General features: G+C 49.8%; 1 protein-coding gene across 3 annotated transcripts in view; it reads left to right on the top strand.

Annotated features, from left to right (window-relative positions):
- Positions 1-18,677, top strand: part of RGS6 (regulator of G protein signaling 6) — a 575,129-nt gene that overhangs the window by 529,307 nt on the left and 27,145 nt on the right. For 2 of the 3 annotated variants that reach the window (XM_067731467.1, XM_067731459.1), the window contains exons 16-17: positions 11,308-11,397; positions 15,114-15,167. In XM_067731467.1, the coding sequence (XP_067587568.1) occupies positions 11,308-11,397; positions 15,114-15,167 (144 nt within the window). The remainder of the gene's footprint in view (positions 1-11,307; positions 11,398-15,113; positions 15,168-18,677) is intronic. The other variant, XM_067731476.1, reaches the window with a different exon arrangement.

The raw sequence follows: 18,677 nt of genomic DNA, 5'->3' as shown, positions 1-18,677 counted from the left end.
GTTTCTGGATACACAGCCTTCATTAGCACAGTTCTCTGCCATTTTTCAGGTACATACTTCCAAATATATTGTATCACCTTACTGAGGATACCCAAAGCATTTCTAACCTCCTCAGTGTCTGTTAGGACTGGGATTCTCTGAATTCTAATAAAGTACTCTTCCTAAACCAGTTTCTTTTCAGCTTGTCCCCTTTTGTTTCTTAAGTGTGTTTTCATCATAAATATACAGAGTGCTTCTCACTAGCCCTCTGACCTTGGGCAAGTTACTTCAACTCCCTGAGTCTTCTTTTCCTCATCTGTAGAACACAGATACAATGGTACCTATACTGTAGAAAGGGAATTAAGTGAAATGAAGCATGTCAACAACTAACAGTGTCTGGCTCACAGTAAGATAAGATATTTATGATATTATTTCCTTAATGTCATCAATACTCTTTTCTTATACTTTTATGTTTAGGAAGTTTGGTGAAAGAATTCAAATAATTGCATATAACCTTAGTACCCAGAGATAACGCCTATTCTAGTGTTTTGTTTCTCTCAACTTATGTGTAAAGAGTGTTTATGCAAATAGGGTGATTCTGTAGCCTGCCTTTTACCCTAAACTAAGAGTTAATTTAAAAGGCTAAATTTCTTCTGTAAAGGGCCAGATAGTTTAAATTTTGACGTTTGTGGGTCATGTGATCTACGTCACTACTACTCAATTCTGCCATATAAAAACAGCTACACCGGGCTTCCCTGGTGGCGCAGTGGTTGAGAGTCCGCCTGCCGATGCAGGGGACACAGGTTCGTGCCCCGGTCCGGGAAGATCCCACATGCCGTGAGGCGGCTGGGCCCGTGAGCCGTGGCCGCTGAGCCTGCGCGTCCGGAGCCTGTGCTCCGCGACGGGAGAGGCCGCAACAGTGAGAGGCCCGCGTACCACAAAAAAAAAAAAAAAACAGCTACACCGTAACAGTGTAACAATGTAAAATACATAAATAAGTGGGCATGGTTGTGTTGAAAACTTTATTTATGGACCCTGAAAGCTCAATTTCTTATCATTGTTCATGAAATATTATTCTTCTTTTGATTTTTTTTCAGCCACTTAAAAATAGAAAAACCATTCTTAGTTCACATAACAAAGAAATAGACAGAGTTTGAGACCACTGTGCTGAACAATATATCATGAAAATCATTGAAACACTTCAACAAATCAGAAAGATAGAAGATAGAGAGACTTGGGAGTGGTTAATCTTTCATTTATATGGGAGAGTAGGTTAGAGTAGACCATGTTGGTGCAGTAACAGCAGCCCACCAACCTCCACGAATGTTTCTGCATCAAGGTTGAGTGTTACGGAGCCAACCGACCAAGGGGAAGTCAGCCAGTACCATGATCTTCACACTGCCTTACCCTTCCTGGCCAGCAATGCTGCCCGCACCCGCTGCACGGGTGTGACTTAGAAGTTTCCAGGTAAGGAGAGGAGGCTAAGACCCAGCCAGGACTTGCTCTCCGATCTCCCAACTTGCTGGTCAAGTCTGCAGCTCAGATCACACTGCCCCTAGGTTATTAGAGCTGAGGGCTTGGTTGTCATGCAGAGACCTGGAGAAACTCCAGGTCCCTAGAGAAGGTCCCCAAGCTGGGGAGCAGGCTCTGATCCTGTTTCAGCCATATGCTTTGTCTAGGATTGTAAGATTGTAAGTCCTTTAAGCTTGCTCTCCTCAGTCTGCCCATCTGAGAAGTGGGAATGGTAACACCCAAGCCCTTTGGAATGCCCCCCTCCATCCCCCTATTGGGATCAGGAGCTCTGGGGTGGCTTCCTCAGCTGGTCACATGGTTCTCAGAAGCCAACCAACAGTGGTCAAAATGCCAATAGACATGTTGAGTATATGTCCTGCTATTAGGGGTCAGCAGCCGGAGTGAAGGCTCAGCCAGCTTTATGCATTCATTTGAAATGGGGCCTGGGGGTGGGGTGCAGGCTCCCTCTGACGGTTTTGTCTTTTATCTGACCACATGCATTGTTACAGCAAAGTTAATTGCCTGTGTTTGCTTCCTGTGGAAATGTCTCACAAGATGCCCCGTCAGCATGGGCCCAGCATTTGCACTTGTGTTTTGCCGATCCATTTGGCTTTTTTGAAAATTTGGGCCAAGACCAAATCTTCCATAAAGATCTGTGGGCTGTGACCATAGCCCTCAGCTGTTTGCTGTGTTGTTCCAGTTTCACAGATTTAGCCTCGTGAGGGGAGAAAAAAAAAGAAAAATGAGGCATGATTTTTTTTTTTAAGGACTCAGTTCTTTATGCTAGAGACTGAATTCTCTGTTCTCCATCTTGGGGCATCTGCAGGAGCTGCATTGCCACCTACTTGCTATGTGGTCTTAGGCAAGGACCTTGACCTTTTGTGCCCTAGTTTTCTCCTCTGTAAAATGGGGATGATGTCTTCTCTACAGTCGTCTAAGGGTTTTTTAGAAATCAGATGAGCTAATAGCACTGAAAATTCTTTGAATAAGTAAAGTGCTATATACTTATATGTGTGAACTCACAAAAATTAATGGCTTTAGTATTCCCTGAGATCTCAAAATTCCAAGCTAGATCTAAAACGAGTTCTCCCAAGAAGGGTCTGCTCTTAGAAGGGGTTCTTGGGGGGGGGTGGAAATTCAAAAATAAAAAGTATGTAGGAGCCAAATCTGGGGGGCCTTGAGTGTCTTCCTAAGGAATTTGAACTTTCTCAGTCTGAAGACAGTAGGAAAACATTGAAGGCTTAGAGCTGAAAGAGGAGTGAAATGGTGATGAGCAGAGCAAGCTGAAGCTGAGGGAGATCTGAATCTCGGGGCATGGAGTCCGAAGCTCTGCCGGTGGTTTTTGGAGGAGAGAATGAAACCACAGGAAGTATCGCGAGCCTAAGACCTCCTCTCAGGGCGTTCATCTCTTTCCAGAGCCTCCACAGGCTGCAGGAGGGAGACTGGAGTCAGCAGGCTGGTGCAGTGGCTGCCTGGCTTCAATTTTTAAAGTCTCAGAGTATCCTAGGATGTTCCGAGGACTGTGTCACTGGATCCATTCAGTCATTCGTCCATCTCCCCATCCATCCATTTCATGAACATTCATTCTCCCATTCGAGTTGGGAGACCTTGACCTGTGGGCTGTGAAGTTCTACACTGAGGGAAATTGCAAAGGATATTAGGGACCCAGATGGCTTTTTGCCATTGGGCACAGCTTATCCAAGAGCACATCATTCTTTTTTTTTTTTTTTTTTTTTTTTTTTTGCGGTACACAGGCCTCTCACTGTTGTGGCCTCTCCTGTTGCGGAGCAGACTCCGGACGCGCAGGCTCAGCAGCCATGGCTCACGGGCCCAGCTGCTCCACGGCATGTGGGATCTTCCCAGACCGGGGCACGAACCCGAGTGCCCTGCATCGGCAGGCGGACTCTCAACCACTGTGCCACCAGGGAAGCCCGAGCACATCATTCTTTACAAATAAAACAAAACAGACCTAAGAAACCACTTCACTGAGATTGGACTGGATTGGAAATCTGTCCATCAAAGGGATTGACAGTTGAATCTGATGGACCAATCCAGCCTGTTGACTTTGGTCCCTGCAGGTTCCCATGTAGGTTTCCTACATGTCCAAGCCACCCTGCTTTCCTGACCTGCAGTAGCTGCTGAGATGCCCCATCCAGACCTGTACCTGCAGTGTCTGGCCTCCAGTGCCTCTGGATTTTAAGTTCTTTGCTGGGAGCAGACATCTGGCCTTCCTTACCTTCTGTAAATCCCTACAATATTAAAATAATGCTCTGCACAGAGTTTTGTTTTAAATAAAAAAATTTCCTTGACAACTCAGTCCAGAATGATAATACTCTCAGCTGTACCTGTCATTTAAAATAAATAAATAAAAGGCCATTTGTCCCTTGGTTTTCCACTTTGAAAAATCTTGCCACACAACCTTGAGGAGCACATATAGTAGGTGCTCAATAAATACTGGTTAAATCCAATTTCTATAACATGCCAATTCAGCAAAACTTGGAATATCCACTAAGGGCCAGATGTTCTAGGCTCTGGGAATATACAGATACATAAGCTCTCCTCTTAAGCAGACCCCAGTCTAAGTTACCAAACCTCCGCTTGGCCATCATCTATGCATGGAGTGATCAAAGAGCAACCTCGAGGTCAAAATGAGGCCAGGGTGATACAAGAGCTGAGAAATACACCATCGAGTTACACCCACAGTGAGCAGACAAGAAGCCTCTAGTCAACAGTCTCTATTCTTACCTAAACTTAGATGTTTAAAAGCAACTTGATTAAGGAATGCAAGGCCTCTAACATTTGCTTTGTTCAAAAGCCAGAGTCCAGTGGAGCCCACGTTTACATTTGCCCCAGATTACTCAGAAGCAGATGTCTTCCTAGCTTGGTGAAGGCTGTTAATCTTTGCCCCAGTGGTGGAGGTGGTGGCGTTGTGGGCCAGTATCACAAGACTACACCAAGTTTCCTGATATTAATCCTCATTTGGAGGCATTTCCTAGTAGGCTTCCCATGCCAGACATATCGTAATAAAAAATGCCGTGGCACTGCTTACTCCAGGAATTACTCATTTTATCCTGTGGGTGGTTTTATTTTAGGGAAATGAACGGCAGAGGGAGGGATGCATTTTGAAAAGAACAAATCAGTTGTTTGTGAGCGGTTTCTGTTTGTTACCACACAGACGAGTAGCTCTTGAAGAGAAGGCGTCAGAGAACTAAATTCCAAACTTTCTTTGTTGATGCTTCAGAGCAGAGATTTCTTGCACCAAGCCCCATGACCTTGAAGAGGAGAAGGAAACATTTGTCTAAGTTAATACCCATGGTATTCGGGTAGGTGAAAGGAAATACGCAAAGCTGTCTTTGAAGCTACTCTTATCTAAGAATAGGGATTGAACAGCATCAAAATACTGTGCCCTTTGGCCAGTTAAATTGAACATGTTTATACAGATGCTTTGCAATGTAAAGGCAAAAGATAATTCACTCTTACACTCTCTTATGACTTGAATGTTGCATTCCATGGAAACAGTGTCTGCCACGTCCCACTTAGAAGGACAAAGAAATCCAAATGGGAGCTTCTCATTTAAGGTCCACGGGATCCTAGAATATTTTTTAAAATGTATATATATATAAAACTAAATCGCTTCGCTATACAGCATAAATTAACACAACATTGTAAATCAGCTATATTTCAATTTTAAAAAAGAAGGAAAAAACCTGGAAGAAAAGATCCACAGGCTCCCAGGATGGTCACCCGAAGCCGCATCCACGAGGACAAGCTACTGTCCTTCACTCCGAGGAGCGTCTGTACGCACTCAAGTGAGTCTTTTCTACGTTTATTAAGCAGATACTGACTTAGGATCCCCATCAATTCCCTACCACTGGGCAGTCCCACCCTCTGTCCTCCTGAAGGACCCATGATGAGAAAAGTGTTCATTTTCTTTAGGCTTCAGCTAACCATGCCTAAGGTCTGAAGACCTTTGGTTTAAGATATTCAAGAGTCTCTTGAAAGGTGAGACTCATACATCTTCTGGGTGACTTTCTGTGACACAGACTCGCTGCCTGTGACTTCCCAGAGGCCCGGTCAGCCCTCAGAGCTTTGCCAGTTCGGCCCTTCCTTCTGGTGCGGAAGGCAAGTCGTACATGACCTGTGAGGTGAGAGCCTGTGTCACCCTGGGAGACTTGGCCGTTGCTGTCACTGACAACGTGGTGGTGAACAGTTCCCGAAAGGGAATGGTGAATGGCAGTTGCATCTACCCCTGTGATGACTCAGATTAAAGATTGAAAGGAGGCCCCTGACGCTTCTGCTAACCACACGCTGAGGACTTTGTCTCAGCCACAGAACCTGACTCCCTCAAAACCCCAACTCAAGGACCATGAACAGCACCGTGTACCAAGGGAAGAGTGTGAGCTTTGGGGTCACAGAACCCTGGGCTCAAATCCTTGCTCTGTGCTTGGGCAAGTCACTCAACTTTGTAGAGCTTTAGTGTCCTCGTCTGTAAAATGGGGTTGTTTAAACCTAAGCACTGATTCAGAGCAAACAACAACAGCAATGGAAATAATACAGCTGGACTCCACTCACCTTTCCTCCTCCCCGGAAACCTTCTGGTCTTTGGTCTCCTTCCCATGTCATCCCTGGCAAGGACAGTCCCAACATGAAGGCCAGTTATCATCATTACTTTACATGTGTATAGTTTTCGTCATGTGTTCCCTTGTATTTCCTCGGTTAATTGTGTGCTCGGCGGGGCTGGAAAAGGCAGACTCAGGACCTGAATCCAAACCTTTGGCCCCCAGCCCAGCCCCCCTTCCAGCGTCTCACACGGCAATGTCACATCCTGCCCCACAGCGTCATCTTCCTTCAAGGGACCACAAGGGACCCAACAGTTCCCAAAGGCTGGATGTTGTTCCAGGAAGCTTGGGTGTTCCCAAGAGGACAGAGGACAGAGACACATACATCTGCAAAAGAAAAACAGGACACTTGAAAATCCCAAGAAAAGCTCCTGGCAGCTGTGCAATGCTCCAGCTGAGCGGCCTCCCACTCCAGGAGGATGCTCTAAAGCCGGGGGATGAGATTGTAGCTGTTTCAGGAACCCACAGCAAAGAGGAGGACGTAAGGGTGTTCTGAAGCAGTCTAACTGCCCCAGCATGCTTGGGGCCCAAGGCCCAGGCATTTGTCTGATTACCTTCCCCAGCGCTGTGAGGCCCACCGTGTCTTATCTAAAAACAAAGGAGATTTCCAAATGAGGACCCTCACTGCAAAACATTGTTTTGTAGCAGGTGTGGTTTTGAGACAGCTTGCGCTGCTCGCTCCCTCCTCCTCCCGCATGTCTCGGACTCCACTGATTCCAGTCATTTTGGGTTTAGGGTTTTTTTTCTTTCACTCCATTGCTTTTTTTTTTTTTTTTCTGAATCTTTTTTATTGAAGTATGGTTGATTTACAATATTATATGAGTTTCAGGTGTACAACATATCATTCGATATTTTTATAGATTACATTCCATTTAAAGTTATTACAAAATCTTGCCCATGGTTCCAGTTGGTTTTGCTTCTGCCTTAGCGTCCCAGGTAAGCAAAGCTCCCACCTTGGGCTTGGCCCTGGATGAGGGTGGAGTGTCTCATCAGGGTGAGATCCATGTACTGTAACTGTCAACCGCCATGGGGTGTGATTCCCTCCTCCCACTGAGAATGTAGCTAAGATGTCCAGTATGACTTAGGGCCTTAGGGCATCAGTTTCTCTACCTATGGAGAACCATCCTCACCCTCCCTGGAGCAGGTGCCTCCCTACGTGTCAGGAAGGCAGATGTGGACTCTGGTAGTTCTGCTTGTTCACAGTCAATTATCCGTTTTTTAGAAAGAGAGAGAGGGAGTAGGGGAGGGAGGGGTCTGGGGAAGGAAGGAAGGAAGGGAGGAAGGAAGTGAAGGAAGGAAGGAAGGGAGGGAGGGAGGAAGGAAGGGAGGGAGGGAACGAGAGAGGGAACGAGGGAGGGAGGGAGGGAAGGAAATAAAACAAGAAAAGACAAGAAAAAGCAAAGAAGAGAAATGCAAACTTCTTTCTCTCTGGCCCTTTCCCTCATTCTGTCGGTGAGCGCTCGCTGGCTTTGCCAGTGGCTCTCCTGCTTCTTGCAGATTCTGGATATACATTTTCCTTAAGACTGATTGTCTGCAAAGCAGTGGAAACAAACCAGAACCCCTCATAAATCAGTAGGGGTCACTGCCAAGAGCTTTGTACACTTGCTGTCCCTGGCAGTGATAAACTCATTGCATTTGGGAACTGGCCAAAGACCCTGAGTCCTATCTTAATTCTCATTCCCAGAAAAACCTCAGCACTCCATTCCCCCACCCACTGTTTACTGTCTTTGTGTTTCTTAGACAAAGCTGGCAAGGAAGAAGGCACAGAGTTCCATAACTGGGTACATCAGAGGCTGCACTTCTCTGCTTGGGGGAGGAGAGGAGGGTAGAGGAGAGTCCTGGATCCATAGGCTGTGGGAGAGGAGGCCCCAGAGGGGCCTGGAGCCTCGGGCCCTGTGGGGGGCATGAGCGATCTGCAGAGGTTCTTGGATTCTGTTTTGCTCAGACCATGCCTTGCACATGCTAGTGTTGTTTTGGTGGTTGTTTCCTTACAGGGTAATCTGAGACGGTCATAATGATGGCCAAGGGCTAGCAACGAGGTTGGCAGAGTGAGACTGCCTTATGCAGCCCACATCCAACAGGCCATACTCTCTCCCCACAAGGTCCTCACCTTGGCTCTGGCCTTGGCAACAAATTGCCAAGTTGGCATGTGACATAGAGAGGACAAGAGCAGTGCCCAAACTGCCCCCTGACCCACATCAACTGCCCCTCCCCACCCCCGAGAGGGGACCACCACTGCCTGCTAATCCTCAGCCCTGGGTTGTCCTTCTTGCTCTGGTTGACCAGACTAGGAACTGGGAGACACATTCCTGCCTACTCAGCTCTTCCTACCTTGATGAGGCTCTTTCTGGTTGAGGGACAGCCATTCCCCATCTCGGACAGGGTAGGTCATCCTCAGTTATACCCGTTCACAGCACCCTGAACCTGCTCTTCTTCCTTGTATCCCTCACGCCCTTATGCAGTGAACTCTAAGCTTTATGACAGCGGGGACCTCTTCTGTCTTGGCGATGCTGGAATCTCAGTGCCTGACACAGTGCCTGGCACCTAGGAGATGCTCAACAAATACTCTGGGGATCAAATGTTGAGGCATCTGCTTTATCCTATATTCTTTCTCAATTGACAAGTTCTTTCTTTCAGTGGCTTTTCCTGCCCACGATGAGCTGGAGGAATTAGCTAGATCAGGGGTGAAATTTGTTGCCAAGGCCAGAAGGGCTGGGCTGGGCAAGGTTTCCTTCCTCTTCTTGGGGGAGCAGGGGGTATTTTGTGAGATATACTTGGGGATTTAGATTCCTCTGAGAAGTCAGAACAAGAAGCATGGGCCTGTTGCCTTGGAGAGGGGTTTGGAGAGGGGCCAGGCCTGAGGGCCAGGCCTTTCCAGATGACTCAGGAGCAACCTGGCTCCGTGGGCCAGACAGAAGCCATGCCTGAGACAAGAAGAAGGAGACAGCGAGATAGTTTCTCTCTGGGTTAACATTTGTACGTAAGATGTAAATGTTAGACAACTTTAAAGGGACAGCAAATGCAAAGACCATGATGTCCCTCGGTCTAGGCCCTGAGGCCATTAGGGCTGAGCCGCGAGGCCCACATCGGGACTTCCTTTGAGTTGAGTGTGATCCCCACTCTCCTTCCATACAGAGAGCAGGATCTGATCATAAACTAAAACAAGTATGGAGCCTGCAAACTTGCTCAGTACTTGCAAACTCAGACCAGCATTTCAGTGAACCAAAAAGCAACATAAATTCCGCTAACATTTAACCCTGTGCTGGACGCTATGCACATATAAGAGATTAAAAGCACATTGTTCCCTCAAGGAGCTTAAACTAGAGTGGGCTGGGTTTTTGTCTGAAATTTGCAGAAAAACACTCAGTGACATGTGTTCCCACTAAGTTTATTAACTCAGAACACATCTGGATCATCAAAGTAGATTCAGATTGAAGCCAGTGTTTTGTTTCACTGGGTTCCTTTCAGTGGCCCCATTCCCACGAGTAGGGCTGCACCCGCTTTTATAAATATGGGGGCATCTGGGCAAGAATGAAGCTGGTGCCCAAATAGGTCTGCATATGGTCCATCTGAAGATGGCCTGAGAGGGGTCCACATGTCAGCAAGGTGATTCTTGCTTTCTGTCTTCACTTTCTTTTGAGGTGGGTAGGAAGAGGGTCTTGGCAAGCCACCGTCATCACCCAGCTTCCTCTGGGATGCACCAGCAGTCTGGCCAGGTATTTCTTAAATGTGCCCCCAGCTGAGGAGAAGTCTCTGCCTCCCCTTCCTCCTCCCCTGGGAAGAGTACCCGAGGAAGAGGTCCTTAATGACCAGTCCAGCCTCTTTGCTGACCATCCTCTTCACTGACCAGCTCTCCATTCCCCTGAGCACTGGGGCCCTTGTCCAGCGTCGTGGGTTGAACAATGAGTGTGCATCAGGCAAGATGCTTGCCTGCCTGATGATTCCACCCTCCCTAGGGAAAGCCCGCCCTCCTCCTAACAGGCCCTCTCTTGGGACAGCCAGGCTTTCCTGTGCAGCTGAGCTACCATCCATTTCAACTAATAAATAACCTTTTTCAACGGACAAGCTCCGTCTTTTAATGAAACAGGCTTTCCCTGCCCTTAATGAGGACAGATCTATTAGGAAGGGATCACAAGGCTATAGGAATTAGCCGGAAGTGAAGGGCAGAATCCGTTGCCGTGGCCAGAATGTAATGCCTCTAGGAGCCCAGGAAGGCACTATGCCCCAGCATCTGCCCCTCCTGGATGGAAGACTCGGGCCTGGCATATTTACCCAGATGCCCCCACGATCTGGTTCTAAGGGTCCCCTTCCAGGATGGGATGGTGGCCCTGACATGCACAAACTGACCCAATTGCATCGTTGCCTGTAGACTTTTTTTTTAATTAAACTTTTTATTTTGAGATACTTTTAGCTTCACAAGCAGTTATAATAAATAATATAGAGACATCCCATGTACCAGTTTCTCCTAACAGTAACATCTGCAAAAGCTATACTACAATATCACGGCCATGACGTTGACATTGCTACATCCCCCGAGTTTATCAGATTTCCCAATTTTACTTGCACTCGTATGTGTGTGTATGTGTTTAGTTCTATACAACTCTATCACATGTGGAAGATGTGTCGAGATACAGAGCTAGTCCACCCCCACAAGAACCCTTCCTGTTGTCTTTTATAACCACACCTCCCTCCCCTCCCTGCCCCTCTCCTGTCCCTAACCTCTGGTAACCACTAACCTGTTGTCTGTTCCTATAATTTGTCATTTCAAGAATGTCATACCAGTGGAATCATACAGTATGTAACCTTCTGGGGCTTTTTTTCATTCATCATAATTCCTTTGAGATTCATCCAAGTGGTTGGGTGCATCAGTAACTTCTTCCTTCTTATTGCTGTGCCCGTGGTTTTAATCATTAAGCAGTACTGCATCCCAACGTGGCCCCAAGGCCCAATTACATAGCCTCTGCGACATGATCCTCAGGAATCTTTCACTCTGTGAGAGAAAATAGGTTTTGGTTGGTGTTTTCTGAGTGGGAAAAAAAACGAAACAAAGCCAACATGTTACATGTTTTTCCAGGTACAGACAAGCATATTTCGGTTTGTTTGTTTCTTTCCTAACACAGTGGCCAGTTGGGTCGCAGTTCCCTTTAGCACTGGTTGACAGTTCTTTCTTGTGTCTTCCCACCTCCCGCCTTTCCAGGAGCACATCTACAAGCTGATGAAGAGCGACAGCTACGCCCGCTTCCTCCGGTCAAATGCTTACCAGGACTTGCTGCTCGCCAGGAAGAAGGTACCTGCGAGGGGCAGCCTTGCCTTTCTTAGCACTGTTGACCTCTGCCTGCTGCTTTCTGCCGGTGTGAAATGAGAATGTCATCCCTTGGGTTTTATTTCTTTTCTCTTTTCTTCTTTCCCTTCTGTACCTGGTCCCACTCCAATAGAATATAATTAGGATTGTCACCACATCAGCCCCCCCACAAGGTCCAGGGTGTGGCATCCTGTCTCCCTGGACCCATCATCTCCATCTGCGTGTCCTGCCCACAGCGGAGAGTGTGACCAAATTCTGAGGCCGCAGTGGCTCAGCCCAGGTGTACAGGGCTGGCAGTGACATCAGCCAATCCCTTAGGAAACCACTGAAGAGTCCAGCCCCCTCCCCACAGATTTTCTGTCCCCAACCGGCTCAGAGATGAGTATGAGGCAAGGATCGGGGCGCCCCCCTCTGGATAGAAACGCTTATAGGTTTCCAGGGGGCGATCTGGCACCTGAAGTCCTTCCTGGGGTGGTTGCCCCTCCCTCTCCCTCACCTGCCCCACAGCATTTGCTTTTTCTTTTAACCAAGAAGTAACGGCATCCTAGCTCCTTCCTCCTCCTCCACTCTGAATGAAGTCCTCGTTCCCTGTGGCCCTCAGTGTCTGGACTTGGGGGTGCAGGGACCCTCAGCATGCAGGGTGGTGGGGAGTGACTGAGGCAGGGATGAACTCAGCTGGATTTATGGGAGGAGGGAAGGAAGAGCCAGGAGGGACATGGGGTCTGGAAAAGGGGAGGCAGGAGGGACGGCTCAAGGTTCCAGTATGCCTGCAAACGCTCTGCTCGTCTTGGTTCTCATCTGAGGCCCACGTGTGGTTAATGGGGCTCTCCTTGCACCAAGTCCCGGGACTCCCGTGCCATGCCGCTTAGGACTGTGCGCATCCCTTTCTTCTCCCTCTCAGCCTCCCGGCAGCAGTCCCTGAGCCTGTGGTTGTCCAGCAACACGCTGTCTGTCGGGCTTCCTCTCTCAGCCACACAGCCCCTCTTTCTGTGTACTGTGACCTCACGTGCCAGCATCCTTGTCTCCATATCTGGCTGGTCCCACAGCACTCCCGAGTCTAGAAGAGCATTTATGTCCTGCTTGCCTGCCCTTAGGTAGCCCTGAGGACATCCCCAAGAGCCTGAGAAAGAGAAGGAGACTTTGGGGACTCCCAGAGTGTGAGGAACCCAGCTTTCTTGTTGGCCTGCATCCCTTCCATCAGGTGTCACTACTACGATGGGAAATGTGAAGCCTGACCTCCAGCCCGCTCCCTTGCCAGAGGGTGGAGGTGGAGAGGCCCTGATGCAGCTGGCGGACATCCCCACCAGTAATGGCTCTGATACCCAGTTTCTCAAGAAAAGTTGTGGAGACCTTTGGTGCCTCCAGCCCAGATCTCAGGGGAGAAGGCAAAGTAATTGTTCCTTATTTCTTGCGGCTCAAGACCCTGAACTGATTCCGGTGTGGGGAAATTGTGAGCCTCTAGCAGTCTGACCCAGCTGGGCCTGTCCACACACCCAGAAGAAGCCAGAGGCCATTCAGTCTCCCTGTGGGTCTGAGCACAAAGGGAAAACGCACCCCAGCACAGGGAGTGGGGCTGAGATTCCACAGATCCTCCCATACGAGGAAAGCTTCTCGGAGGAGGTCACTTGAACGAGGAAGGAACGGACGACCTGCCCGTAAAATGTCCCAGATGAAGTTCATTAGAATTATCCTTCCAGCCCCTACACCAAGGAGTGTCCTTGGGGCAGAAAGCTCTTGCAGATGCCAAAGCCCTTTCAATATCCAGGGGTTAATTGTTTCCAAAGTCAGCGACAAGCCTACCTCTTCTTCCATTTCTCCCTGAGTCTCCAGGCATGGACTGGATTTGTAACTCGGCACTTCCAGGTAGGCCTAGAGTGTCTTCTGATGTCAGGGATGGGCTTACCATACGATCTACATGTCCAGGTCATGAAGGGAGGTGAGCCACGAGGTCCAGCTAAGAGGAGGGATGTAAATCGGCCTCACTTTTCTGCTCAGGAAGGCTCCTGATGGAGTCTGGAGGCATAGCCTTCCAGTCCTTCCTCCCTAATTCCTCGTCTATCCTAGTACTTTCAGAGATCAGGTTAGTTGCTCTGATGAGCCGGGTCTCAAGGACAGGTGTGCTGGGTTTTGAGGGGCCCCTCCAGAACACTTAAGTACCAGTACTTAAGTACAGTTTTCCAGGGCAGCTTGGAGGACCTGTGCAAGGCAGAGGAACCTGAATAAGTCAGGCCAGTGGCCACTCTCTGTGGGCAACAGCTCAGGAGCCAAGGGAAAAGAATGCCAGGCGCAGAATGCCAGCTGCGGGGCCTAGGACTGGCCTGACTTGAGCTGCACAGACAGCCCCCGGGTTGCCCACTGGGTTGAAGCTGAGTCCTGCCGTCCCCAGTGGGGAGACTCAGTATGGTGCCAGGCCAAGCACGGATCCTTCAGTTCCCTGTGCCTGAAGGAGAAAGACCAGCCTGGCTCTGCGGCGGTGTGTCCTCTGTGCTGTGTCTTCCTTCTGCAGCGTCCTCTCTGTCTCCCAGCAGCCAGCTGAGGGGATGGGGCATGACAGCCGAGGAAGCCCTCTGACCTTGTCCACACCCACAGTGGCTACCTTTGGCCCCCTCTGCTTCCAGCACATCCTGCAGACCCACAGACACCTGGCTGCTTCTTCAGCTCTCTAATTTCCATTATTTGCTGTGTGTGTGTCCACGTGAGTGTGTGTGCTCTCCAGATTTCCCAGGCATGGATTCAGGACCTTGGAACTGGGCTCTGGGATAAACTAGCAGGTATTTGGGATGTAATTCTCCCCCCTTGGAAAAGCAGGAAAGTTGAGGAGAGGGTCAGGTCACACCACACCCCCTCCTCCTCCGCTAGAGGAGAACGGCCAGGCCTGGGGGGAGCGTCCAGGGGCTTTGCCTCCTCTTCCCCCTGTGTGGGGAGACGCTCAGCCTGGAGTCCCTGGGAGGTTCCTGCGCCTGCTGTCACCTGCCGTGAGTAAACCTTGGAAGGGGTCACCTGCCCGAGTACCGAGAGAGCATTTTCTGTCCAGAACGCTCCTTCTGAGGCCCAAGATCTTTGTGGTTGCAAAAGACCCGGGTAGAGCCTCCTTGGTCTAAGGACACAGAACGAGAGTCACTTGGGGCCATGAGGATGTTGAGGAAGTGAACAAACTTCCTGGCTGCATCTGAGCAGAAAAATCTCAGAAAAAGTCCTAACCCAGACTCATGGAGGACTCGATGACTTCACCTCGCCCACGGCCGCTTTGGCCGTCTCAGCAGGATTCCCCCACAGGCCCCGCTGGCCCTGGAAGCTCGTCTGGTTTGGGGCCCCCGTTGGGGCCCCCAGTTGGCTCCTGCGCGTGGGCTCGGCCACTCAAAAGCAGTGAGCAGGCAGTTGCAAACTGCTGACCGAGGGCTCGACTCCCAGCCCGGTGGCTCCTACTTCAGCCCCGAAGCACGATTAATGGCTCTTCTAGAAGCAAACACCCCTCTCTCCTCACAGCTCCAGGGAGGCTCTGCTTTCCGTCTCTCCCACTGACTGTTGCACACAGCTCTGGCTGCTTCTCTTGTCCCGTTTTTTTTTTTCCCCCCCGCCCTGTCTTGCTTTTGTTTTGGTTCGTTAGCTGCCACTGCTGCTCTTGGGGAACAATGTGTAAGCTGAAGATTTTTTTTTTTTTTCTGTATTTTTCTCCCTTTTTTTTTTTTCCCCCCCTAAAGCCAGAAAGTGAGCAAGGTCGTAGAACTTCCTTAGAAAAGTTCACTCGCAGTGTGGTAAGTTCAGCTGGTTTTCTTTGGTGGTTGTTTTTCTCTGTTTTGTTTTCTGTGTGTACGGTGGTGATTATTGTCGTTTCCTTTGGGATGGGAGGGAGCCCAGTGCTTTCCCCTCAACACACCCACCCGTTTTCTCTTGCAAGGGTCGAGGGTCGGAGGCTTCTCTCCTAGGGATGGATCTGCAAAAGACAAAAGGCCCGGCGGCTCCCTCTGCAGACGGTGCACGGGGCAACCGCCCAGCCTCCGGCCTGGCGTTTGATCTTCTGTCTGTGGCCTTGAGGAGGGAGGAGCTCCCCGCTGCCCTCGGGGCTGCGCGGTTGGTGCACCCTCTGCAGCAGCCCAGGGAGAAGGCCGTCCAACCGGACCATAAAATAAATTGGCTCAGAACCATAGCTCATCTAAAACAACATCCGAATTTCCCCCTGTGGACTCTGACAACCGTGCGGGTGCCCGAGGCCGGCTGCCGCTGCTGCTGTGTCGGCGGCTTTTGCGTGTGCCTAAGGCGGCCGTGCTGCATGGGTTGTGGCGATGCGGTCTACAGCTGGCGCGTGTGTGTGTGTGTGTTAGTGGCCTCTGCATGAGTTCCCACATCCCTGACAGCCCCTTGTCAGCCTTCTTTGCACAGCGTGACAGGGAGAGGAGGGCAGTAGCCATGGGGTGGAGCGGCCGTGGGAGGGTCTTCCCCACGGTGCCTGGTGGAGATTCTGGGCTATGATCTGTAGAACGGCACAGACCCATCTCCCCTTTCCATGATGTTCTCTGTAAGGCAGGGGCATAGGGCTTGATGCACAGGAAGCAGTCAGTCCCGCTCATTCGCTCACTCGTAAAAACAAGCTGCTGAGTTCATGGGGCCCAGCCTGCACTCTTCACGTCAAACCAGAGAGAACCAACATGGCAGCCAGGGAGCAGGGATCCCACGTGTGGAACTGGCCAAATTTCCCTTCCCCAAGGGTGGAAACCCGCTGATGCTAACTTGCCTTTTTCCTCCCTCTATTGAAGAGGAGAGTCCTTGTAAACCTGACTACTGTGTGATTAGTATCGTTATTTTATCCCTTTAATGAAAAGTCTAAGAATTCTGGGTTGAAAACAACCTGGTCATTTGCCTGTCATAGCTAGGTGCATCTTAACTGAATTTAAACATCATTTTGAATTTGCTAGATGTAAACATCACAGGAACTCTAGGAGGTGGCAATTAAAATAGGCGTGCTCATCCCATCTCTTCTTTGGTCTTTTCTCCCCATGGCCTTTCCTCATGAGAAATCAGAACTTGCACAGTGTAAGACCTGTGGTTCCCCTGTCTGTCTTCATGGCTGGTTTGCCATGGACACGTAACATCATACACCAAGAAGCTGCCACGGGCTGTCAGAGGCAAGGCCAACAGGAATTCCTTCACCCCCGATGGCTGATAGAGAGTGGTGGGAACCCACCCCTCCCTCTCTTTTGAGGCCTGGAGGCTGTAGGTGGAAGATGTTTAGGGGTTTTGTTGACAAACCCAGAGCATACTGTGGAGAAAGCAGAACTCCTGCAGCCCCACGGAGGCCCTTCAGGTTGACTGCGTGGGCTGAGGGTGTGAGAGGAAGCCTGGTACTTGGATGAGGCATCCAAACATCTCCAGGCTGCTCTTCATGAGAAGTGGGTATTGGGAAAGCAAGCATGATCTCAGTGAAGCTCTGTGAAGAGCATTTATTGATGTTCCTTCATCCCAGAAGTGGTGTTGGTTCAGTGGTTCTCCAAGGTCTGTTAACAAAGCGTTTGGAACGAGAAAGCATCAGACACCACCTTCCAAGCGTCTGAAGTGTGCACATGGGAGAACTTACAGAGATGTTTCAGGGCCGGCTGAAAGAGAAAACTCTGCCACGTTCCTGAGATTTTTAGCATCTCTATGAGAGAAGGCCCGAACTTCAAAACCAAAAACTTCCTGAATTCCACGCTATGTTTTCTATGAAGACTCTAAGGCGTGGGGCGTTCTGAGTTTTTGTTTCCAGTGGTGGAGGTGGAGATGGATTTGTATTGATCCATCCTTGTTCCTTGTGCTCTTGGGGTAACACCACTTGGGGTAACAAGATGAGGCTGAGTTTGAGGAAACTGCCCATGGCCGTAGCAACTCTCAGAGTACTTGAGGCTGGAACCCGAGAACGTGGTCTCCACAGCCCAGTGTTCTAATCAAACGGAATTAACCGGCCAACGAAAATGCCTTGCACTTTAATGGCCATCTTCTGGATATAATATACACAAAGTGCTTGATTTCTTTAAAAGAAGGTCTACGTGAATATTTCATCTGCTACATACTGCAAACTATAAAACTCAATGAAAGACTTGTTCAATAGCATTCTCATGGTGCTGGGAAATATGTGTAAAAAGACCATCCATGTCGTGGAACCAATAATGGGAAAATGAGGGGGTGAAGCTGGGCAGTCCGTGCGCCAAGGATGTGAGGCCGCTGCCATTTAGGACTAACTAGTGGCAAGAAGTGTTGACCCAGGTGGTTAGTTATCTCAGTCAGCTCACTTCTTATCAAAACTGAATCTGGGTCCAGAATTTCTCCCACGCCAGTGTCCTTTCTTTTCTTGGTAAAGGAGGAACATGTGGAGAAACCAGGTCGTGCTTTCCCAGACTCAGGTGTATCATGATATGGAGGGATTATCTGTTGAAGGCCCCAGATGCCCCCTTTGACGTGCGATCCTAGGGAGTAGTTCACTGTGGTTCACGGAAGCTGCTGGGGCCACCCTGGTCTGGGTGCAGAAGGAGCCTTGCGATCCCCATCAGAGGCATTGCTGGGTGAGCTGCTCCTTCCAATGGAAGCGTCATTCTGAGTCACGCAGAGCTTGAACATCAGAGCCAGTGCGGGGTACGCTGTGCCGAGGCATTGTGTAGCTGGGCCACCTAGAGCCACGGAGCTTGCATAATGGCCTGCTTTTGACAGGGCAGGCCCAGGTTCAGAAGCAGACGTCACTCAAAGTCCATGGCGTGGCACAGCCAGCCCACATCGCATTTTTATTCAGAGCAGAAAACAGGACTCTCTCTGATGAGCCCAGCCCCACGGATGCCCAGCTGGCCACGCAACGTGCAGCTGGATTTCAGCCCCTCCTTGACCCTCAGCTGCCCTTGTGCAGTGGATGACTCACATCACTGAACGTGGTGGCCCCGGTCCCAAGAGCTCCAGGCCCAGGAAGAGCTGTAACCCATAGCGGCTTCTCAAAGGGGGCCGAAGACGTGGCCTCGGGTCAAATGAATGGAGCCTCTCTCTCCCTAGTCCTGTCCACTGGGAAGCTTCCTTTCACAGTGGCTGCAGAATATGAAAGCCACAGTAGGAAACTTCTGCGGGTTGCCTTTGCATCACCCTCCGTCTCCTCTGCAGACTCTCTGGTGGGAGGTCCCAGGCACTGCTGACGGCGGGGAGGAGGGTCTTCTCTAACTAGAGACTGCTTGCTACTGCTCAGTGCCCACCAGTCTGCCATTCTCCACCATCTTCCTGGTTTTGTGGCTGACAGATGACAATGAGGGTGGCCA

This window comes from Pseudorca crassidens, chromosome 1 (genome assembly GCF_039906515.1).
Source record: "Pseudorca crassidens isolate mPseCra1 chromosome 1, mPseCra1.hap1, whole genome shotgun sequence".
NCBI lineage: Eukaryota > Metazoa > Chordata > Mammalia > Artiodactyla > Delphinidae > Pseudorca > Pseudorca crassidens.
The sequence above is the reverse complement of the archived record's forward strand: the minus strand, read 5'-3'. Positions and strand labels throughout refer to the sequence as shown.